We start from the raw sequence: 25,864 nt of genomic DNA on the forward strand, positions 1-25,864 counted from the left end.
TAATGTTTAAGAAAACTAAGTTGACTCGTGTGAATGAACTGGGTTGAAGCTAGCCAGGCAGAAAGCCATTTTCTAGGTCTTTATTTTCTGTTTCATGCCAGGAGAGTTCCAGGTTTCCTGCTCCCTGCTCTCTACAGCCCATCTGGTGGCAGTATCTACACGTCACTAGCCATTATGAGGATCTGTGCAAAATGGATCACGTCTGCACCTGTTGTTCCTTCCCCAGTATCTGGGATCACCAGCTTATTTCGATTTCAATCCCTAGTGCCACATTTGTGGTCTGCTCTTTCCTTGACCCTTTGACCTGAAGTGATCTTCTGTGTTCCTGAGCTCATATTGTCATGCAATTCATTGGATTCACTTCCTTGTATTGTTAATTGACTTTTCATCTGTGTATATTTTATCTCCAGCTGAATGGAAAGACATCTCTTTTTGTGAGCTTTTCCTTAGTCCCTAAAACAGTGTCATATACAATCTTACCCATACTTGTTATGTCAGCAGAATGAGTGGTCTAATTTTCCACCCTGCAGATTTATCTTCATGATGATAGTTTTCTTAGGAAAAAGCTAAATTAATTTCCATCCTTCTTTCCCACTTTCTTCCCTCTCTCTCTCTCTCCTTCCTTCTTTTCTTGGCATATATCACTTGAAGGATTATATTTCAGAGGAACACAAAATGAAGCAAATACTTCATTATTTTTTTAAAGGGACCAATGTTGAACGTGTTAAGAATTGGTTATTTTTCCAGGCATGGTGGACCATGCCTGCAATCACAGCGGCTTGGGAGTTGAGGCAGGAGGGTCACAAGTTCGAAGCCAGCCTTAGCAAAATTGAGGTGCTAAGCAACCCAGTGAGACCTTGTCTCTAAATATAATACAAAATAGAACTGGGGGTGTGGCTCAGTGGTCAAGTGCCCCTGAGTTCAATCCCTGGTACCACCCTTCCAAACAAGAATTGGTTATTTTTTAAATAAGTGATGTTTTCCCTAAAGATACATTCTTAAAATATAATTGACCCTTCTTGCTGCATATAGCCTTTGATCCTTCAGCAGTTTCTGTCAAATATTACTTAAAATTAACCATTTGTTTTAGCATTATTATTTGTTTTTCTTTTATTTTGGATTCTGAATAAAAAATAAGTGTAATACCTAACAATCTGAAGACAGATAAGCTTACTATTATGGACGTTCTGTACTCAACAAACATTCACACTTTAGATTGCATGTTTTGTTGGTTATTGATAATTAAAGTAAGATGCAAGAAAGAACTAATGGTATACTATTTTTCCCCATAAAGTCTTATAATTGGTGGATGTCAACAGTTCCTTGGAAAAAATGTGCAGTTCTCTAATTTTGGACTGTCAATAATGTTTTATTTCATCTGTAAAATCATTCCATTTTTTTTCTTCTCCCAGCCATGCTAAAAATAGAATATGACAGTTTCAACTGACTATGCATTTTTTTTTAATTCATAAGACCTACTTTAAAAATTATAACTGTACTTATGAACAACTGCCTGGGATCAAACGTTTTTTTCCAGGTATTCAGTTTTGTTTACATTTTCCTTTTTTCAAAATTTATTTTTTAGTTGTAGTTGTCAATACCTTTATTTTTTAATTTATTTTTATGTGATGCTAGGATCGAATCCAAGGCCTTGCATGTGCTAGGTGAGTACTCTACTGCTAAGCCACAACCCCAGCCCCTATATTTTACTTTTGAAGTTGTTCATACTCACATGGATGTTAAAGCAGAAAAAACATATAAAAAATTTAGTTAGAAAGCTAATGGTTTTGTTTTGGGAATTGGAAAAGGAAGATCATAAAGCAAAGATAAGCAGGATATTCTGCAATTTCTTTAGCAATCTTGTGTCTTTGTATGTTGAATTTAGATGTCAAGTTCAAAGTCATGTACAGCAAGGTCAGCATTAGTAGTGTAAGTCACTAGTCACGTCACACTAGTATCACTACTGCCTACTTGTAGGAAATTGTCAGGATATTTTAATTAGAAAGCCACAGGGATAGACTAATAAATATCTAACGTTTAATAGAAATTGCCCTACTGTTATAGGGAACATTCCAGAATATCTTATATTTTGCTAACTATATATAATCTCCGCAAAGGACCCTGGCCACAGACTTGAAGATCTAGTGTTTAGGATCACATCCTTATTGTTTAGGTTGAAGCCCTCCTGTAGACTTCCATTTATTCAGAATTTGTTTAACAAGGTAATAGGTGATGTATGCCCCTGATCTACTTCCCCTTTCCCTCAAGTACCCTTTGGAATAAGTCCAGTTTTTGTTATTATCTCTGGCATACTCTGAAAAGACAGGAGGTGAAAGCCAATGCTTCTATTGCTGTTAACAACTTTGAGAAAACTTTTGAAGGCAAAAGGTTCTAGAGCATTCAGAACTGAGTAAACTGACTTGGAATAGATGAAAAGTCAGAGGAATATTTTAATGTCTCTCACTGTCTACCCCTGTGTTCTACCCTGTGTTCTACCACAGGGTTCTACCCCTATCTTCTGTATATGGTACAACTTCTCTGCTTTTATGCAAAAATGCAGGTGGAACTGAAAAATTCTCAGCCTACCTTAAAGAAAAAAACATAGGAGAGAAACTGTGCACAGGGACAACCTAACACTTCTAGAAACAATGATCTTTGATTCCCACCCCCCAGTTATTTAATCTTTCATCTGAGCTCTCCCATCTCCCATCTCAAGGTGGCCAAGTGTGGCCCCTACATAGGCAGACTTAGTGTTCCTGCTTCACAGCGCACGGTGCCTGCTTCCCTCTACTTTGAAGGCAGAGAGTCATTCTGAGTGCCTCCATATTAATTTCTTTCTCTTTGCCCAGTTTTTTGTTCCTTAAATAAATCCCTTGATATGTGTTTCTTATAGCCATAACATATTTGTTTTTAATCCTTAAGATTGAGTTCAGAACATATGCAAGCAAAAAGTGACTCTATTTTCACTCTCTTCTTAGTTTTCTTCCTTTGGTGCAAAATACAAGTTCTAGGAGCCTCTAGAAGGAAAACAGTGAGTCTTTAGTAACTGGGAATCCTGGTGCACAACTAGAGCACAGCCTTATCATCAATTCCTATCTTTGGCTACTTTTGTAACCTACACAGCTGTGGAACAAAAAGACTTTACACAATGTAATTCAGTGCAAGATAACTTGTAGGCCTCTGGATCCTAAAAGTCCTGGAGTCAGAAAAGGTTTTGAACAGAAAAATTATATCATTTGCATTTTTAAACATGAAAGAAATAATTACTCTGCACGTATGCTTTGGAAAGAGCATTGCAAAAGAATGCAGCTCTTTCCCCTTAGTAGGAAGATATAGCCCTGATGGATCAGGAGAGACTTGATTAGTGGCAATGGGGAAACAGTTGCAAGGAGGCACTGAAGAGTTTTCTATGCAGTGGAAGGACTTGCCTGTGGATCACAGGCAAGAGGAAGGCAGCCCTGAAAACTCCTATCTCCCTGCTTCTGCAGTATCTTTAGAATAAGATGCCTTTCAATAGATGAATGGATAAAAAATGTGGCATATATACATAATAGAATATTACATAGCAATAAAAGACAATAAAATCATGGCATTTGCATAAAACCAAATGCCCAATATTTTCTTTGATATAAGGAGGCTAATTCATAATGGGTTAGGGAGAAGGAGCATGGGACGAATAGATGAACTGTATATAGGGCAGAGGGGTTGGAGGGGAAGGGAGGGGGCATGGGGCAATTAATAATGGTGGAATGTGAGGATTATTATTGTCCAAAGTATAGGCATGAAGACAGGAATTGGTGTGAATATATTTGTAAACAACCAGAGATATGAAAAATTGTGCTCTCTGTATAATAAGAATTGTAATGCATTCTGCTGTCATATATTAAATAAATAAATAAATAAATAAATCATTCAATTAGTAGTGGGAAAAACAAAACAAAACAAAACAAAAAAATGAATGAGAAGTGTGAAGGAAAATATCTTTAGTCTGGGTCCAGAAATAGAATTTAATTTTGAAAATAGGAATCCGGAGTTGGAAAATGATGAGTACAGCTTCAATAAAAATTGTTAGAATTTACATGTGCAAGAGAATGATTCCAGGGGCTTTCCTATGATTTTCATCAATTTTTAAACATTACTATAATTGTTCACTAACATAATTTTAATCATTGTATATTTGACGCCTGAATTTTAATCTTGTCTAAATTTTAAATCTTATTTCTAACCTATTGAGCATTGTTTTTGCTAAGTGTGTGCAGATTTCTTTTTCAATTATCTCTTTATGTCCTTTACTATATTTTATGTACTTATCTATTCCTCTGATTTTTTTTCTCCAAAACAAATGACAACAGTTATGTATTTTATCTTTAATGAAACTACTTTTCTCTTACTTTTTAATGTATTCTTCTGAAACATACAAGTTTAATATTATTTTTAGCCATCTTGGTTGTGTAATAAGTTTCATTATTTGTAATTTCGGGTATCTTCTCCCATCCAGAGGTCAGATAAATATTTCTCTGCATTTGCTAATACTTCTTAAGGTTTTGCATTGTTTGATTTTATGTGTCAACACAATTGAGGTTTAGAGTACCCAGGTGTTTGGTTAAACATTATTATTATTATTATTATTATTATTATTTTGTTTCTGTGGGAGCTCTTCTGAATGAAATTAGCATTCGAATTGGTCCATTGAAAGAAACACAGTGCCTTTTTCAAAGTGGGTGGGCCTCACCCGCTCTGTTGAGGGGCTGAATAAGGACAAAAGGACTAAGTAGGGCTGGGGATGTGGCTCAAGCGGTAGGTAGTGCGCTCGCCTGGCATGCGTGCGGCCCGGGTTCGATCCTCAGCACCACATACCAACAAAGATGTTGTGTCCGCCGAGAACTAAAAAATAAATATTAAAAGGACTAAGTAAGGAAAAATTCAGTCTTTACCTTTTCTTTTCTTTTACTTGTATCTTTGAGTTAGAACATCAATTGTCTATTGCCCTCAGACTCAGACTCAGACTGTCACTATATCATCAGGTCACCCCATCTCCAACTTTGGAATGCTCATCTTGGGATTTCTCAGCCTCCAGAATCATGTGAGTTGGCTCCTCATAATAATTTATTGGTTGGTTAATAAAGTATACAGAGGATAGAATATAGGTCTTGGATTGGTTTTGTTTCTCTGGAGAACCCTGATGCTTTTTTCCTTTAGACACATTAACTTCCTACATATCTGGATTTTAACTTGATGAATGGTCTAAAAGAAGATTCAAAAATTATTGTTTTTCAAACAAAATTTGCTTCAGGGATATGTTTGGAATGATCCCTTTTGCTCACAGACTTATGTTTTTCACTTTACCATAGTTGAGATTACAATGATTTGGTTTAGATTTATTTTTGTCATCCATTGGTATGTTTCTGAATAATTCTACAAGTGTCACTTTTGTCTGATTGTAATTTGGTGAATTTTCAAGTCAGGTCAAACACATCTCTTATATTACACCTTATTTCCTTATGTGTTATGTGTTTCTGTCATCATCGAATTTACTTCTCCCAGATAAACTTTATAAAATGTTTTTGGATTCCAAAAATGGATGAATCATTTGCTAATGACTGGACTTTCACTACATTTACTCATTATTTTATAACAAAATAAAAAGTTCAGAATCTAGGATCAAACTTAAGGAAACGTGCATGTTTCTTGTTTTATTTGATCTTCTTTTATGTTTTCCCCAAATTTTTCATTTTTTTCTCTCATATGTGCCTTGTCCTTAGTTAGGGAAGGTGGGAAACAGAAAATAGTGCTTTCTATTAATTTTTCTTTATAGTTTCAAAACTTTTAAATTTTTTGTATATGTTCTATTACCTCAGACACATATTTTATCATGAATTACAACTTTAATCTACAAAAATGTATTTATTTATTTTTTAGTGTTTTTCCATCTAAACATAATTGAGCTGAGATCATATTCTATTCCCATTTTACGTTTGCCTGATTTTTGTACTTCTTTAAAAAATATTTTGACTTAGTTTACTATTATTTTTCATGTCACTGGATGTTACTTTGAAGCATACCCTGAAGATACTTGTCTGTTAACAGGAAAATTTAAAACATGTATTTTTATGATAATGGTGGGTGGCATTCTGTCATCTTATTTTGTGTTTTTCCCCCTGCTTTATGGGTCTTTTTAAATGTACATTCACTTTTCAAAAAATAACAACAACAAAAAACTATTTTTGTATACTTTTTTTTAAAAGAAATACCACTCATTTATATTTAATTACTAAATTCAAGAATAAAATGGTATTCTTTGATAACTTCCATAGCAAAAAAGAAATGCCTGCCCATTTTATAATTTTGTCAATGATACATACTTTTATCCATGAATTATTAAAATATTTTATAATACCTTGTTTTTAACTGTTATTTTTACATTTCTAGTTAATTTTGAAACGTGTTTTCAATAATTATTCATATTTAGCTATAGGTTTAAGTAGTTTCAATACTTATTAACGATTATGTCATACAAAATATCTTTCCCCCATTCCCACTCAAAAAAAAAAAAAAGGAGAAAAAAAGCCTGGGACTCATTCATAAACAATATTCTTTTTCCTTTCATGTCTATATCCATCTGCAAATTCCATCTTGATCTGCAGAATTTGAGCTCTTATTGTTTCCATAGCTATTACCCTAGTTCCCTAGTTCAGCCCCATCCATATATCATTCATTGCAATTACTGCAATAGGATCTCACAGGTTTCTATCTGGTCTCCACCTATAATGAACTGTGATTCCCCAGCTCAGTTGCTGTCACTGGCTCCCCATTTCTCTCTAGCAAAACCCAAGGGTACTTCTTATTATTTGGGACATTTTCTCTGCCTTCTACTATCCCAACCTCCTCCTTTTATACTTTCCTCTTTGTTCCAGCCACACTGGCCTCTCACTGGATCATCTTGCAAGAGGGTAGTCAAGTTTACTGTCATCTGTGGTCATCACCCCACTGTTGTAAGCTCTTCCCTCTGAGAACTGACTCTTTTGCATCTTTCTGGTTTCCACCCAAACATCTTCTTATTTAAGAAGCCTGTCTGGTTTACTCTACATGAAGCTGTACTCTCTACTTCCTTCCCACTCCATCAAATGAATGGTAAGTACCTTCTCTGAAGAGCAATAGAACATAAAACTATGTTCCTAAATAAATGGAAACTCACATAGCTTAAGAAAACAAGATAAATTCTAAACAAAGAGCTACATGGTAATTATGGAAACTTAGCCTTAAATAGACTATGTGAACAACAGATGGGAACTATAAAGAAAATTTCCATTTTCTGAATTATGGAGATAAGATTGCACTGAACAACACCATACTAGGGACTCTCAGGACCGTGGCCAATGAAGAGACAGGAGGGAATGAGTGGGCATTGTGTATGGTTCCGTTTTTCTCTGTGACTTGTCATGTTCATGGCTTGGTATATATTGTGCTACTCTTATTAAAGAAGGTACAAAACCTTTGCTTCCTGGGAAAACTTGATTAACCAAAGAATCTTCTTGGTTTCACTGGCCTCTTTCTCTTCCTGCCCATGTCATATGATGAGCTCATCATATCACAAACATGTAGACAGCAGAATGAACCCTCTTTTGGGGAAGAATGTTGGTCAATTTCCTTGGTAGGGCAAATATTCACAGTAATTTTTGTATTCCTTTCTTCTAGGAAACTGAAGAGGTTAGAAAATTGTGTCCACCATTTATTGTTCCTAAGACACAGTAAGAGCTATTGTACCCTTCTTAAGATGGCAAACTCCACAAAGAGCAAGAGCTAGAAACCAATTTTGACAATGATGAAATCTCTCCTCCAAATATTATCCTTGACAGTTGAAATGCTAAAGAAACTGTCCCTTGCATATTCCAAAAATGAGGAGTTTGAATTAGAACTCAACTACGTTCCAGCTAATCATCTATACCAGCCACTCAAGACACCACAAAATCTCTCTCCTGCTAAGCAGGTACCTAGTTACGCTCTCAGGACCGAGATGTGTTTTGAATGCAACTTCTTTTGCTGCCAACATAATCTGTTACGACTAGTGATAAAAGAAATCTCACCAGCAGAGGGCTGAAAAATAATATGGCAACAAAAGAAAGTCATGTGACATTACCTTGGACAGAGAACAAAGGGGATGGCAGAAAATCTTTTTGGCTTGTTCTATCTCTTCATATTCTGAATCCTGAGAATTGTTACTGTATCAAATCAACCTAAGCCTTTTAAGAATAAAACACTCTTGCGACTAAGATCCCCAAATGACTTCTTTATAGCACAAGTTCTTGTTTGAAGTATATGAATCTTCTTTTCTCAAATAGCATGTATAATAAACAAGAGTTGGAGCACTTTGAGTGTGTGTTCTCCATGTCACTTACTACAGGGATTTGTGCAGTACTAATGTAAGCATTAAATTACCATGATGGAGATTGCTGGTGCATAGTGCAAATTAGGCCTCTGAACTGCACAAATAAAATCTGTTTAAATGGGACAAAGACTAGTTCCCACAATATGAGAAGAACTTGCTTTTTTTTTTTTTTCTACTTTTCAATACTGTAGCCTAGTAGGTTCTAAAAGGAGTTATCGGAGATTAGCATGACTCTCTCCTACCCCATCCCCCTTTTTGCACTAATATACCAGACTCCAGAGTATAATCTCTTCAACTGCTGATGGACACTCTGCATAATTGTGGGGTAACTTAGAAACTGTCATCTGAAGCTGAAGGGGGCATGCTATTATTCTACATGAGAAAACTTAAAAAAAATGAAAATATGAAGTTGGGACTGTCTGCAGTTAACCACATCATCTGCCTTATAGTCAGTAAACTGCATTAGTAAATAGCAAGTTAAGAAAGTAAAGAGCAAACTCTTTCTCCAGAGCAACACAGTTACTTTGGAAGCAGTCCAAACTTCTAAAAAGCCATTGATGTACTGAAACTATAAGGATTTACAAAAGGCTACACAGAAAGACCTGGATTTTCCAACGTCTCCAAAACACCTCAGGTATTCCTGATAAGCAAACAAAACTTTGCAGAGCTTGGCCCATCGTGCATGTCCAAGTGCAACTTATGATTTATTATTTTCTACTCACTAGTTGAAATACTTTCCCATAGTTTCACATATGTGATATAACTGAGGAAGAGATCAAAATCCCAAATGGGTCCAGAACCCCAACCTTTTCCGATTTAATTTCTGATATACATCAGAGGTTGGCCATCTCATCCCACAGAACAAACCTGGCCCACCACTTGTTTTTGTAAATAAATTTTTATTAGGACACAGCCATGCCCATTCATTTACATATTATTTATGGCTGCTTTCATGCCTACAATAGCACTGCTTTGTAACAGAGATGGTACAGCTCATAAAGCCATAAATACTTACTATCCGGCATTTTACAGAGGTTTGCCAACCACTGGTGTATATTATTAGAAACATGAGTAGCAAATTTATCTATCACTAAAGATACAATAAATTCCGTTATTATCAGCACTACCATAAACCAAAGATACATAAAATATGTCATTAGAACTCAATCTTATTTCCAAAGAATGTAAGAAAAAAATTGTCTTCAGAGTCAATGTTTGTCTCAGATCTCCTGCCATGTCAGAAAACAGTCATTTTCCACTTCAGAAAATAAACACACATATCCAAAAGTGTTCTTTTATTATTTCTAGTAACATATATTGTATAAATACTCTATTTTTATATGCACTTTAACAAAAGCGATATAACTTAAAAGTTTTATCATTAGAAATAAATGTATAAAAATAAATATGTTATTATAGGCATTTATTACAAACTGTAGCCCTTCTTAGAAGGGACACACAAACCAATACTTATAAAGTACATATATAATTTATAGTAACACACTTTACTATATACATATGGAAAAAGTCATATTATCTCTCTGTAGAAGAGCTGAACAGACATTCACCAGGATACGACTGTTGGACCAGCTGCCGGGATGGACCCGCTACCCCTCAGCAGCCTCCTCACCATGAGACAAGTGATCTCAATGTCCCTAAGCCCAGGGGACACTGTTCTATGTGCTCCATTCTTGCTCTGGCATTACATCCTTTTGTGTGGTCTCACTGACTTCTTAAGACACAATTCACTTTTCCACATCCACATTCCCACAGTCGGCTTACATAAGGAGGAAGGTAGACCAGAAGTACCAAACTCATCATGTCACCTTGAGTTTTTATCAGCACCTCGTACTCTGCTGCTTTTCTTGGCCTTGTAGACTTGATGCACTCTTAGAAATACATGCATTTATGTGAATGACACAGATAAAGACTGAGATGGTACAAGGCGTTAGAGAAGGAGCTATGAGCCTTTCTCTCATGTTGGACAATCTGAACTCTTCACTCTTGATGGAAAAGATGCATAAACATTCTCTGATACTATAGTGGCCATAAGGACTGCTGATCAGATAACCTCTTTGTACTCCTTTCTTCCCCTTTTGTTAGTGAGGTAAAGTAAGCCATGTTTTAAACAAAATTTCATCTTTCTTCTGCTTTTCATTACCAACTTGCATGGTACAAAGAATTTAATCAGTACCAGGAAGCAGGGCTTGCAATATAAAAATATTGGCTTATTTTGACAATTGTTTTTGTGATAGATGTAACAAAAGAAATAATAATAATAATGCCCTGGGGCTTTTCATGCTATATCATTGCTCACAGGTTAATAATCCTCATTAACTAGCCTATCAGATTTGTAACTGGCAGGATATTCTCACGATCTAACTCCTATTTACCTCCACACTCCCCCGATTGACACACCTCACTGGCTATTGGCAAGATACACTGAATCCCTCCAGCATTCTTATTCGGTGCGTCAGTCCTTCCACACTGCCTTTTCCTCAAAACTGACCCTGCTTAACTGCATTCTGCTATCGTGCAAAAATCTATGTAATGCTTAGGTTTCTTTGAAGGATCGCAATTCTCATGAGACAACACTCCCCCATCATGGGACAGGCACTTCAAGGTTCTCTTTTTGTAACCCTTCCCACAAGTCTTGGAACATGGTGACCATTCTCCCAGCTGCCAGTGTGGGCAAGGCAGGTCTGCACAAGGTCGGGTGCTTTCTGGTTTCACCTCCTTCGCACACTCAGATGCAGGCTGCCCGTTAATGTCCCGACATTCCACCAGTCTTCTCTGCAAACCCAATCCACATGACTTAGAGCATTCACCCCACTCTCCAATGACCCATTCTGAAAAAGTAGGGATAGCATTGAAAGATTCCTTCTTCTTCTTCACGAAGTAGGTGTATTTAATTTTGGGTCGGAGAGCATTGCCCACAGTAAGAACCTGGATGGTTAAGGGCTCTTTGAGTGGGCTAAAGCTGCGGATTCTTTCCAGCGCTGCGGAGGAGCCACTATACCATAAGACCATACCTTTGTATGTAATATCTTGCTCTAAAGTGGACAAAGTGAAGTCACCATTCAGAATATACGTGCCATCAGCAACTTTGATGGCAAGAAAACTACCATTGTTTCTGGATCCCCTCTGATTCCGGTGTTTCACATCAATGTTTGTGGCTCCACTTGGAATTGTGACAACATCATGATACCCAGGTCTGCAGGCAAGAAAAATAGAGGTCAGTCTCTCATTCATCGACTAATTGATTGGAATCATTTCCACTGAGGATTGAACTCAGGTGCACTTGGCTGTTGAGCCACATTCCCAACCCTATTTTGTATTTTATTCAGAGACAAGTTTCACTGAGTTACTTAGCTCCTTGCCATTGTTGAAGCTGGCTTTGAGCTTGAGATCCTCCTGCCTCAGCCTCCCAAGCTGCTGGGATTACACACATGCACTACTGTGCCCAGCCCTGATTGGAATAATTTCCAATCTAATTGGAATCTAATCTAATCTAATCTAATTTAATAATTTCTAATCAAATTTCCCCACTGCCATGAAACAGTACATTTAAATTATGAGGTATCTGAGAGACGTATTTTAAAACTTACTTTGCACTAGCAATGGATCCTGATATTTTCTTGCATGTAGATCCATTTCCTCCACAAATACCACATTTGTCGAACTTCTTTTTGGAGTCTATGATGTGATCACAACCAGCTTTTACACACTGTCCTTGCACACACACAGAAGTGGAATCTGGACTACATGGAGTACCATCTACAACCTGAAACAAGGAGGTCATATGTCCAGTGTTACTCATCAGAAGAGAAGGAACCTGTGCTATGGTAACTGTGAACATTTTTCTTGACTACACTTATTAAAGTAATATTTTTCATACATGTCATGTTTCCTTTTCTTTGGCTTTCTTTCAGTGAGTTGTTATAAGCATCTGAGGAAATCATAAATTTTCTGATTATCTGTTTATTGGCCTATCTTCCCTACAGCTAAGATCAATGAAGCTCTGTGCAGGTCAATTTCTTTACTCCTGTATTCTTAGTGTCTAAAGTAATATCTGACAATAGACAGTGCTTCATAAGTGGTTCACTGAATGTTGAATCAGCTACTTGGGAATATTTTCATAGCTTACAATACTAATGACAATCTCAACTGAATTAAATTCTATTTTTTACTTTTGAACCAGATTTAACCCCGTAGCCAAACCACAAGAGAAAGGATGCTTCTTGTTCAGTATATGTGCTCAAACATACAAATTATCAATGCTCAGACTTCCATTTTAATGTTTCCATATGTTACTGCTAGTTACTCAGTGACAACTTCTTTGGATCATGCCTAAACTATTGTCCCAAATTACTAGTTGTTGTGTTAATATATAATATATTTAACCACAGTTACAGGTGAAACCTAGTTATACAAAGAAGCTCTTGATTTTCAAAGGGTTTTCCTGGTACAGAAAAGGACTAATGCTAAGCAATTGCCAGAATTTCAAGTGCAGAATTTGAGTTTCATTCATAACTGGAAGCAATAATAAGCTCAAAGCAGGCAGTTGCTAATGCATTTGGAAGAAAAGAAGTCTGAATTTAGACTTCTTTTAAAGTAAAGAACGCAAGTCAAAGGATGCATGAAAAAAAAAAAAGTAACAAGCCAAGACCTTGGATGGGGAAAACAATAATGTGAAAGTATCTACCTTGGGCTGTAAAACAAAGAAGTAGCCGATCCCTTTGGCTTGACAAATGAGCTTGCACCTGTCCTTTGGTGAGACACCAGCATACTTGGGGGTCCACTCCACCACAGGCCCGCTCCCAAAGGCTTTTGAAAACTCATTGTGTGCCTCACACTGTTCCTCCCTAAAGGTTTTTCCTGGAAAAAGAATGACATGACACATTATCAGTTTCTGGCCTTGAACTGCTGTTTGTGTACTCATCTTATTTACCCCATTTCTGAAATCGTAAGCTCACTGCTGCTCACCATTGTTGTCTGGACAGTCCTCCACGTTACAGGACCTGTAGCGCACCCGTTTGCCTTCACAGTACTTCCCTCCATTCTTTGGGACTGGGTTGTCACATTCTCTTATTGTATACTGAACTCCTCCGCCGCAAGTTCTCGAACAATCTCCCCAGGATCCCCAGGATCCCCAGCTTCCATGAACAGGGGCCTAAAGGGCAACACAAATCAGTGTCAGAATTCTCCAAAGAGACCATTTTAGGAAATAAAAGAAAAAATATGAGAAAAAGACTGAATTCCAAAAATAAGCTATCCTGCATTCCCACTGGAGGAATTCCCACAGATTAGGGTATTTATCTTGGCAAGAAATCTTTTAACATCACTTTGCTTTTTCACTTCTGAATTTTAAAGGGATGTAAATATGTTCTGGGGGAAAAAACTCACATCAAAATGCTTCTTGTCGGTCTTGTTCACACACTTGCTGTTGATACACCATTTCCCTTCCCCACAGCTGGTGCCATCCGCCCAGGGGAAGTGCTTGGTTTGGCACATCAGCACACCAGAGGGCGAGTTGACATTGCACCACAAGGTGGCACACGTGCTGGCTGGGTCTGGGCAGTGTTTGGACTCCTCCCCGAACATAAACTGGCACTGCCGGTTTACATCATACAAGGTGCCAGGGAGATCAGATGGTAACCGTATGGGATTCTGGGGCTTGTCCATCAAACATTCCCCTACAGAAAAAACAACAAACAAAAAAACAAAAACACATTATTAATGAGTAGTTAAAGATATAATGCAAAGTGTAGATCATGGTTTCTCAAAATATTCATCATATGAATTAATACACAGCAAAGTAATCTAATATGCAGAGCTTTGGGGGAAAATGCCAGAGAGATTTATATTGTCACTAAGATATTATGTTTCATAGGGGATTTCTGGATTATCAATGACAGGAAGTTATTATTCTGTTAAAATATGAATGAATGGTCTCTAGGAGCTACTCAGCCAGAAACATTATCTTTTATCAGGAATTAAGATCTGAATATCTATGAGCTTGACAGTAAAATGTAATTTTGAAAATACAAAAAAAAAAAAATTAAAAAGAGCTTGGTTAATTAGAACTCTATATATGAAAGTTGGGATGTTTTCTAAAGAGAGCAGCTAAAGTATCTTACCATGACCATTATCCAGAAATGATGTGATCATGTAGGCACTGCAGGGAGACCAAGGATGGCTGTGATCCAAATTGGAGAGCATTGAGGCCATCATGTGGGAACCCTGGTTCCCAGCGTTAAGGCTGGCACACTGCTTTGAATCATCATGAAGCATGTTCAACACGTGGCCTAGGAAGCAATCCAAAACCCAAATTGAAATACAGATCACTTGCAATAATACTTTTTTTCTCCTGACAGAAATTCATTGGTCTCCAAGTCACATTTCTACAGGAAGAAGTCTATTTAGGAGATAATTTATTTTGGAGACAATGTCTATTTTTTTTTTTACCTGGTGTACAGAAATGTCAAGTTCCATATATACATAGTTCATACTATAATAGCAATATAATCTGCAGACTCTCCTCTCAAATCAATATATTGTTTCATCAGTTTGAATTCATTAATTGGGCTTTAATTTATACTCTGAAACAGACTTACCTAATTCATGGGCTGTGGTGAAAGCAGCTTGTAAACCATCATCTTCTATGACCGAGCAGCTTCTGCTGGGATCACACACAGTTCCAACATCAGCTATTCCAAGAGTATCACATGTCTGAGTCCCACATAAGTCCTATAAGGAGTAAAGATCAGTCTTTATTAACATGAACAATAGGAACCTTTGCATTTTAGTTTCTAGCAAGGTGTGTCTTTATCTACATTTGGGAGCATTTACATTCATTATTGTTTAGCTAAAGACTTTATGTGACTCTAATCAAAACCTGTCCTAATGTTTTTAAAAACTGAATAATGTAAAACTTGAGACATTAAGATTACAGCTGAAAATAAGCAAGATGGACCATGCTAACCAATTTAAAAAAGTAAGTGAAAAAATATCATTGAAATATTTTTATTCAGTTGGTATTATGCTGATTCCTGAGTGGACAATATGATCATCGACATTATCTCCTTCTCACCTCTCTGGTAAAAAGAATCGCTGTGTCATAGTGTTCTGCATCCCGGTCACTGGGAGGATTGTGTTGTTTTTGCCAGTTGCAGAAGTTCCGCAAAGTGAGTGCAGCATTGGAGGTCACTTCTGGCCCCTTCTGCTCCTCATAGATAACTAAAATCTTCACCACCACGAGGCTGATGGAATTTCGAATGCTAGGGTATTTGTACAACCTGGCTGCCACGGAGAACAAGGTGAGAAGGTAATGCTTTAGGTCACTGCCGTGGAACTCTGCCATTGACTGGTCGGCCACAAGCATGGTTTCCACATAGCGGGGGCTGGACACAAATCGCTTCTTTCTTATGCTTCCAGTTCCTGTAAAGAAACAAAAACAGTTTGCTTGTGGGCAGTCTCTCCAAGAATAGTTACCTTCCTTGAGTATATAAGGAAAGCCTAACTAGTCAAAGCAAATAAAACTCAAATATACTTAGAAAACAATAACAAAAATATTTGCACGTTTTTATTGAAAATATTATTTTTAAAGTTTTTTTTTTTCTCTTTTGCTTTAAATAAAAAAGACTGTGTACTCCTTGGAGTGATTTGGCTGTTTTCATGTGTAAGAGAGCATGGTTTCTTTTGTTCCTTTGAAGTCACATCACCCTACTCAGCTGTAGTAAAAACTTGGAGCAAGGGCAGCAGGCAGAGCGCCCTGAGTCACTCTTTCACTCTTGAGGCCAGGACTCAAATCCTGAATGAGATCATCGGGCTCCACGTGGAAAGCCTAGGGCAGGGCTGGGGCTGCTGCCAAGGGGCTGGGCCTAAGGAATCTCAGCCTGCATTGCTCAGCTTTCTCATTCCAGGGGTCCCTTGGGTGTTATGCGTTTGCCAATTCCGGCACAAGGACCACCCACTCTGCCCAGCAGCCTGATGCCCCATTCTCATTGCCCCAGAGAAATAAGTTTCTGCCTCAAACCACCGTTCATCATTTGGAAAAGAGCCCTCGGACTACACACTGAGAGCCATCTCGCCGGCAGGTCCTAAACTGGGCTATGACCGCGTAACTCCTCCCAGGAACATAAGAGCAAACGCAAAAGGGAAATTCAAAATGAAGACACGTGGAAAAACTTAAGGAATAAAGACATCGGGGTGATAAAGTGGAAAAAACTGGATAATAAGCACTGCACACAGAGACTCAGGAGAAGACTGGAAGCTAGGCGGCCACTAACACTCAACAGTGCTAGAGTAGGATTATGGCCACGAGAGGGAGCGCAAATCGGAAGGCGAGTAGGAGGCGCTGGGAGGCGGGGCAAGCTGCGCAAAGACCTCCCAAGCAGGTTCTGCAGAGCGGCCCCGTTGCCGCCAGCCGTCCAGGGTCAGACTTTAAAGAGGGGGAAGGGAACAGAAGCCCACAGAATAGATAACGCAGTAGCGCAGTCGCCCAGACTCATAAGCACTGAGGTCACCGTCGCTCTTCTACCCTCTCGGTCTCCGCCCTCTTCTGAGCGCCGACCGAGAGCATGCAAAAACAGCAGTTACAAAACAGCGCGAAGCTGCAACCCAGTCAAAGAGCACACATAGAATCGTTAAAAAGAAATTAAAGGTAAGAAGTCACAAATGCACACTTAACCAACGTGTAGAAGTCAGGTTAAACGCTCCCTTCTCAATTGAAACGTTTTGCCTAAGTCTGCCAAAAATTTTGCCTAAGTCTGCCAGATTTGTCTGTTCTTTCTTCGTTGTTCATTATTCGGTAGAATTAAATGGAATTAAATGTTCTAAACGTAGGATTTTATTAACTCAGTCTTAGGCTCACCAACATTAACCTCAAAAATCATTCCAGGTCTCCGTCTTGTCTGCAGGCACATTCTCCTGACTGCAAGTAGGAGTCTACCAAGTCACGTTGCCTAGAGAAAATGGGGAGAGGGGAATGAATGGAGAACCAAGTAGGGAAAACTTTTCTACCTGTTGGCTGTCCCACGTGTTGCGGCTCCGGGTCCCGCTGAGGCCACTGCGTTCCAAGGTCTTCTCCCTCATGTTCTGCACCCCTCGCGGGCAGGGTCTCATCGTCCATGACTCCACACTTGGCGCCACCACCGCCCCGCCGCCTCCGCCGCAGGAGATGGAACTGAGGCCGCTCGATCGGCTCCTCCTCGGCGGCGGCGGGGGCGAGGCGCTCAGTGGCAGCTGCGGGTGCCGGCTGGATGAAGAACTCCTCGCCTTGCAGGTAGAAGGCGCCACGCACGCCCTCGCAGAGGCTGAGGGCTGCGGCCGAGCTGGGGTCACCATTAACGGTGCCAGAGTAGAAGCAGTGTGCTAGGTCGCCGGCGGGGTCCAGACGCTGCGCCTCAGGCGCGGGTTTGCGCCCCACAGTCTGGAGTGTGAAGCCTGGCGCCAAGAAGCCGCGGTCGGGCTGCAGCTTCAGGTGCAGCCGCTGGCCAAACGCGTCTAGGCGGAGGCGCGTGGTCTCGCGTCCTTCGGCGCGCTCCAGGGCTGGCAGCACCAGCTCTTCGTCCTCCTCCGCGGGGCGCCCATGCGCGCCGGGCACTATAAACAGCACTGCAGCCGCCGCGAGCAGCAGCAGCGTGGGTGCAGGCTGAAAGCTCCAAGAACGTGGCGCTCGCTCAGCGTACCCCATATCGCCGACCAGCCTGTGCCTTCGGGACTCCACAGGGACTGATCTTTGCATCAGAGCTCTGGGAGACGCGGCACTCTGAAGGAGGGGGAGCTGAGCTGGCTTTCTCCGGATTGTCAAAGTTTACTATTATTCTTTGAAAGTTAGCGGAGAACCGGCTACAGCCGAACCTCCCAGTCACTTAGAAGGCGCCGAGATTCTGCCGGCGCGCGGGAAGGTTTTCTTCCAGCGCAGAGTTGGAGGCACCGCACGGTGGGCGCTATGGAGTGGCCGCTGAGGGAAAAAGAAGCGCTCTAGGGCACCTCCGGGGCTGGGGGCAACTCGAGGATCGGTGCCTTGCGCTACCCTTCGTCCTCCGCCTAGTACTGCTCACTCTGAGCAGGACTCTTGCCCTCTCCGCCCGACTGTGCGCTCTAGCTTCGCAATAAGCGCTTGGCTCGTAGCGGCTTCCAGCGAGTGCAAGAACTGTGCAGCCCGGACCGCCCCTTTATAGCCCTGGAATGAGCCCCTCCTCCATCTTGGCCGCCTTTCCATCCCAAAGACACCGCCCCCTGAGCTCAGTCGGTGCTAAACCGCGCTCAGCGCCGCGGGCCCCCGGGGGGGAGGGGGCAGCCTCCGCGCTGGCTTCGTGCCAGTGCTCGTCAATCTAGGGGGCGGAAGACGCAGAACGGCACTGTGACCAGCACTTTGTACAGCCTGGGCCACTCAGGGGGGAAAAAATTCTCCCTTCCACCACGCCTCTTCCCCGCAGACTTCCTGGACCACCCTGCCTTCTCCTTTGTGGGGTACTCAGTATACCCTCTGGGCTGCAGCTCCCAGGAGGGAGGTTCAGGGTGGATAGTTGGGTCCCTTTACCAAAATTTCCCTTCTCTGGAGTGGCCCCTAAGTTTCCCTCTCTGCCTGCATAGCCCTTTCTTCCCCAGTCTGGAAGATGGGCCGCCCTTTCTAGAAAGAATAGCCTGCCCACCTCTCCGTCTCCCTAGGCTGCCAGGAGCTCCTTTGCTGCAAAGCTCTCTTTGCCCCAACTTTTCTTAGGGAAAGCTTGGTTGGTGTTGGCTTTGCGTCCGCCCTGTACAAACGGTCTGGGGGCACATCCTAGACTCAGGATTGTAAAATGGGTCTGCATTGACCTTTACTCTCTTCCCTCTCCCCGGCCCCGCGCCACATAAGAACTTTTTGTGGGGACCCGTGTTCCCATTTCCTTAAGAGCTGATCTGGAACGGGGTTCATTTCCTAGAGCCCATGGAAGGAATTGGGTTTTCTCTTCTTCATTCGAGAAAGTAAGTCCCGCGGGTCGCCCACCTAAGTGCAGCTGCTGCAGGCCGTAGGCGAGATGAGCAGAACAATTAAGGAACCCCACTTTGCTATTCAGGGGCAGCGGCGATCGCGGAGGATAGAAAATATGTCGTGGAGAAAAGAGGAAATGGATTTCCTTCCCCACCCCGCCCTCCTCTTCCTAGTGGGAAGGGAAAAGCAGGCGTCCGTGTTACGAAAGCGACAAAGCTGAGCCTTTCCACCCCCAGGTCCCTAAGAAAAAGCTGAGCGGCTCTTCCATCGAAAAGGGAGGGGCTCAGTGCTTCAAAGGAAGGAACTGTTTCACAATGCGCTCACAGGCGGAAAGCCACTGGGACAATGGTGAGAACGCCAAAGCCCGGGGCAGACTCTCGTCCCTCACACTCGCTTTCTACCACTTCCTCGCCCTTCTCGGTCTCTCTCGGGTCTCGCCGCCCCACCCCCACCCAGTCCCTCCGTAGGCTCCCAGTTGCTCTCGGCTTTGCCTTGCTCCTCCCCAGATCTTTCCAACTCCAGTTGGCCTCAGTCAGAAGCACTCCCTGGAGTCCTCTCATTGGTCCCTCAAAGTTTTCTTTTAGGACTCTTACCAACACCTTTTCTCTTAAGCCTTCTAGATTGCTTACTTGAACAACAAAAACAAAAACAAAAATTTCGCTTCAGGAACCATCAAAAGAGAAAGAATGACAGACAGAAGCAAAACACTTTGCCCTTCAAGGGTTCCATAACACCCCCTGGTCCTCAGGCCTTCCAGAATGGGTGGTCTTAACTGTAATTTTGGTTTCTTCAGCTCGAACTCATAGTTAAAAGTTGAATGATTAACTCGAAAACATATTTTAAGAGCACATTCTGGGTTACCAGTTTTGTTTGTTACTTCCTCTTCCACGTTTCCACCACCTATCATTTTGATGTTGTGTTTGAGATACCTTCTTGAATCTTGCAGCAATCCGTCTTGTATCATATTGGATTTCTCACTCATGTACTTAATATTGACTTTCACACTCATGTATCATGAGTGGCCATTTGGTTCTATATTGTCCAGTCAAACTCTTTCTCTTCATCTTTGAACTAAGAAGATTATTCCCCTATTCCTCACAAGAGGCCTTTCTCAAACATGGAACATCTCTGCTCCCTAGTTTGGCTTGCAGACATTCTTTTACATTTCCCTCTTTTGCATTCTATTTTTTATGATCTCATTTTATTTCATTTGTTCCTTCTTTCTAACTACTAGAAAGTTTAGAGATTGGAGAGGACATTGGAAGAAAGTTATCTTAGACTTATTTCTACAGAATTATGAAAACATGATGGCAAAGTCATCAACACAGTTTCAAATCTCTAGCTTGCAAGAGGGCTCAGAATGCATATGGTAACCAGTACTTGGAGCTTCACACTGGCTTTGAGATAGAGATTTCAGATACTTGAGGTGGCCCTGGGGAACCAAAAGACTTTCCAGGTCTGGGACGGTAAGTGTGATTCCCTTGAATTGTGGCAGAAAGGGAAATTAAGAAGAAGCAGAAAATGTGTAACTTTAAATAAAAATTGTGTAATGTATTCCAGCCTGTCAACTGCCCTTACATATATGCTTCAGCTTTTAAAATACATTAGTGCAAGTTTGGCCTTTGGTTTGTTTCTGTCTCCTGTGTGTTCTTATTGGAAATTTGTTTAATTCAAGGCATACCTTTCTAATCTTGAATGGGTTATTTCAAATCCATTATAATTTTTTCATATTTCATGTTGTATATCCAAATAGAGCTGATAGAAAGAAAAAAAAAACACAGTGAGTTCAAGGCTAAAGGATTGCCAGGAACATGGCTTTTTTATTCTTTGGGTTACTCTCCAGATTTCTGTTCTTTTGCATAATGACTCCAATCTGTTGTGCACCTGTAGTTCTGGGAAATGATTCTTTTTTAATCGCTTCAACAGAGACATGAATGTAGGAGTTGCCAGTTACTAAACTGAAAAACTCCATGCTCAGAAGAACATCTAATCCGCTTACTTTTTTTTAAAGACCAGCACTCTTCAAGTGTATGTAGTATTGTGTAAATATATACACACGATATTATACTTACTTATAAGCAAAATGTGAATTTGTTCATGGGACTAATAAGAATGTTGCCCAATAGTTAGTCCTTGTATAAGTTCACTCTTCCATCTTTATACAGTTTTTTGCTCCTTGATTTGAATGTGCACCTAGAAGATCACATATTGTTACAATCCGTCTTCCCCATATTTTTGCTTTTGTTTTTATAAAATACATATGGCCTTGTATACACATGAATCTTAATATGTTCTAATATGTTAAAGTTCTATTGACTTTAACCATTTTTATTATTTGTCAGGATGACCTAATAATAGTTCAAACATTTAATGTAAAACTTCTCACAATGAGTGATTTGACCTTTTAAAACATTTTGTCCTTTCTGCACAAAGGCACTTTCTGAAAAAAATAGAAAAGTATCATGACTTTTGAAGTGAAAGAAAATATTAATGTCTGTTTAATCCTTATATGTTTGTATTGTTTCAGTGATTCATTTATAACAGAAACAATGCTCCATAATTCTATAGCAAAGCAAGTATTCAACAAGCAGCCATCAAATGGGAAAATCTGGTAATGTATGTGAGCTACTAGAATAGTTTTAGTGTGAACATGTGTATAGAAACTACTAATGTGCATATTTTATAACCATGGAAGATTTTTTATTCACATTTTCATACCATAGGATTTACCAGTTAGAAGTAGGAAAGGTATTTGACATTAGGACTGCTTTAGGGAACATACGTTAATGAAGCATTAGTGGACAAATGGTTATTTGTTGAAAATTATTTGATTGCAATTGAGAAAGTAGACACAAAACATCTATTTTTAGCAGGTTACATTTTCAGAACTATGACAAATATTGAAGACAGAAAATTTGTTGTAAATTGCATTAGAACTAAAATATTTATATAAACCCCAAATCATTAATTTGTAGAACTAAGAACTGCATGATCTGAATAAGCCATTCCCTTTGTTTAAAAGATGTGAAGTTGAGCCTCAAAAGGGTTAAGCAACTTGCCTAACATGATAGAGCAGAGTAAAATTGGGAGCTTAGAAATAAATGGCCCTGATCCAAAATTTTAATGAAATACCTCTTGGTATTTTAATCTACGTAATAGCTTGTAAGCGAGTTTTTTCACACTTATGACTGATTTTGTTTCCAATTATTAAATTTCACTTTAATTATTAATATGAATTTTCTAGCAATTAAAAAATTCCACCTTAAGACTCACAGCCTTTAGTACCTCTTTCTCAGCCCACAAGGTGGCGATGATCTACAACAAATGATGTGCAACATGGTTTTCTTAATAGTTCAAGTCAGGAATTTCCAAAGGTTTTACAAATCTTCAGTCATATATAAAAAACTTCTATGAAGTTTTCTCTTACCTTCTTGGGATTACATAAAATATTTTTAGAATAGTACAAGATAAAATATGTGTGTGTGTATATATATGTATATATGTATATATAATTTTAAAAAAATAATAAAAACACTTTAGTTAACTATGGAAGTAACCAACTGCTTTTTAATTATGTGGCTCTATGAGTTTATACCAAAAATTAACTATACAAAAAAAGAAAACTACCTCTGACAAAAGTACACACGCCTATTTTATCACATTTGAGAGCTCCATGCAGTTGAAATGAAAAAAAAAATCATACATTGCAAAAAATCAAACATTGCAATCCACTAAAACTGAGATTAAACTCATTCACTTATTCATTCAGAAGATACTCATTTTGTGCACTGTTTAGTATGCATCAATTCTTGTCTATCAACTCTGAAGTTACCTGGTATTCCTGGTTTAAAGATTTTCCTTAGCAACAACAAAAACAAAGTGAAAATAAGGAAAGTGAGAAAATATTCTACCACCAGGTGGTGACAAAAGATAAAATTTAAAATAGTACTTGAAAAATGTGTACTTCATGCAACATTTGAAGATCCCAAATACACATGACTTCCAGATGTCATGTGAATTGAAAATCATATTGTCAAGATGTTTTAACACTTAGAGTGAATTAATATTAGCATAGTATTTTTACTTTAATACACAATCATTAGAAGCAACAATTTCAGCCAGCAGGAGGCATACAAGACTACAGAATAAGAAATTTCAAAATGTTCTACTGCTTTTTCCTCTACCCAGCTTACAATTTATTGATTAGTTGATGCAGGTAGGAGATGTTCTATTTTTAATTTTTAGAGCAACCCCCTCCCTCACACCTGCCCTTAACACCATGTAGCTATTTAAGCAGAGTCTGGAAATCCATTGTCAAGATATTTGGGTAGTGTTTGCCAAAGATAAAAAAGCAATATTGGATTCTTTCTAAGCCTCTTTCCTACAAGAAGTACCTATAATTCTACAATGTTTCTTCTATCTTATGGATAATCGGTAGCTGAGTTATGAATTACTGCAGTTCATTGGCAATCCTCTAGGACATATAGAACTGGGAGTATCTCAGAATCACTGGTGGTTGAGCACCCTTGAATTTTTATGCTTCTCAGTCTTTTTCATCCATAGAAAATTATGTTTGCCAACCTGGTGTCAATGAATTAAGATGGTTGCAGCTGGAAATACTGTCCCAGAAAATTCCCTTGCTTTAGAGCTCTCAGGCTACCCTTCAAGCTAAGGACCCCAACAATGTTTGCAATATCTGTCTGAGCTAGCATATTTATGTGAAATTGACTCAGAAGGTGGGATATCTCTCTTGCTGATTGGTTGTTGAGATCATCAGACTTGGAATCCATCTTTGAGCAGCACCATGTCTAAGTGTGTGAGGAATTCCTATCCCATGCACAAACACAGAGAGCTGGGGGTAGAGATTTAGGTAAATTCCCAGTTAAATTCTCACTTTCTGCTTCTGTCAAGTCCTTGCTTTGTGGCTTCTGTGAGCATCCTTGGGCCTCAGACTCCTCATGTGTGAAGTGGAGATATAATAATCCCTGGCCTGATTAGAGATAACACTGGCATATAACAATGATCCATGGATGAATGGGGTTGATTAATATGATGGACTTTGAAATTAGGAAGAGATCTCAAGGGGATCATGGAGAATATAGTGAATGAATTCTGGCTAAGCATATAAAAATATACTTAGGAGAAAACCTTCAGTGCTATGGAACAGTTAAATCAGAGACTGGCATGTAGTGGTTACTTTGCTTTTGTTTTTAATTGACCCAAATAATAGTATAAATTTAAGAAATATAGCGTAATATTTAGATTCATGTATACATTGTATACTAAATGATTGAGAATTTAACATATTCTTCACCTCAAACATTTAGGATGAGGAGAGTGAAAATGAAAGATCTATGAAAAGGTGCAAAATTACAGTTAGATCAGAAGAAAAAATTCTGTTGTTCTGTTTGCATAGTGGGGTGACTATTATTGATAATATCTTATTGATGATTTTCAAATGGCACACGTTTTTTTAAATGAGTGAGGCAGGTTGGTCTTTCCATTCAGTAAGATTCAATAATTTGAAGTTGTTTATGGTAAATGATGTAGAATAAAGGGGAGTCACTGATTATTGGGGATGTGGGGTAAAAAGCCAGATAAGAACTGAATGAAATGATTTTGAAAGTGCAGGGAAGTTAAAAGAAAAAGAGCTTTCCAAATTTATCAAGGAGATCTGTTCATGAATTGACGTAGAGTTGCTGGTTTTATAGCGATTTTGTCCTAGCGATTTTACCATGCTACCTCGTTTTTAGGACCCCATCAGTCTGGAAACCCACTCAGACGTTCCTGTGGGTGAACTGTTGGGAGTGCTTGTGCTGGACACCTCCTGAGGCCTGCCCCACATTGTCTTGGCAACCATTCACTATGCCATTGCATCCTGACCACTTTTGCAACTAGGACTTCACCTCAGTTGTCCCCTGTGCATTGAATGCTTTATTCCTAGGGACTCCTCTGGATGACAGCCCTATATTTGCAACTGGGGGCATTAACTCGTGGCAATCTCTGACTAAAGTCTCAGTGGGAAATGGCTCCTCTTTCATCTCTTAAGACAATAAGGAGGGCCATTATACATGTCCTTTCAGATTGTTCTGAAATAATGAAGCCCAAATTGTCCCAGCAGTGACTGGTTGGCTGTGCACCTTTATATGGATTTCTTCTCTTTTCTCGCACTCTTCCCAGGCCCAGTTTCATAAACAAACTTACCTTTCCCTCAGCCTCTCCACCTTCACAAGGACAGCATGCACCCAAGCCTTTTCCTCAGGCTCTGCTAACTGGGGTAAATGGATTAAAAAACAATGAGTGTGAGAAAACTTTCTAGATCACTCTCTGATCGTCCTGTGGGATAACCTTCAGGTCTGTGCAGCAGAATGGCACCTGAAGAGAGGAAAAGAGTGATCCAAAGTACGTAGTTGGATGGCTTTTGATAATTGCTTTGAAGTAGGGCTTGGCAAACTGTGGTAACAATCTGTTTTTATCAATTAGGTTTTACCGGAACA

At 39.6% G+C, this 25,864-nt stretch overlaps 1 protein-coding gene across 1 annotated transcript; it reads right to left on the reverse strand.

Annotated features, from left to right (window-relative positions):
* Positions 1-9,265: 9,265 nt before the first annotated feature.
* On the reverse strand, positions 9,266-18,549 carry Adamts1 (ADAM metallopeptidase with thrombospondin type 1 motif 1). The gene is made up of 9 exons (XM_005335392.5): positions 17,411-18,549; positions 15,480-15,826; positions 15,004-15,136; positions 14,527-14,694; positions 13,793-14,082; positions 13,373-13,559; positions 13,092-13,264; positions 11,995-12,170; positions 9,266-11,600 (listed from the first exon to the last, which is right to left on the reverse strand). Exons 1-9 carry the CDS (start codon positions 18,132-18,134, stop codon positions 10,901-10,903), a joined length of 2,898 nt encoding a protein of 965 aa, XP_005335449.1. The 5' UTR covers positions 18,135-18,549; the 3' UTR covers positions 9,266-10,900.
* Positions 18,550-25,864: the final 7,315 nt, after the last annotated feature.

This window comes from Ictidomys tridecemlineatus, chromosome 3, assembly GCF_052094955.1.
Source record: "Ictidomys tridecemlineatus isolate mIctTri1 chromosome 3, mIctTri1.hap1, whole genome shotgun sequence".
NCBI lineage: Eukaryota > Metazoa > Chordata > Mammalia > Rodentia > Sciuridae > Ictidomys > Ictidomys tridecemlineatus.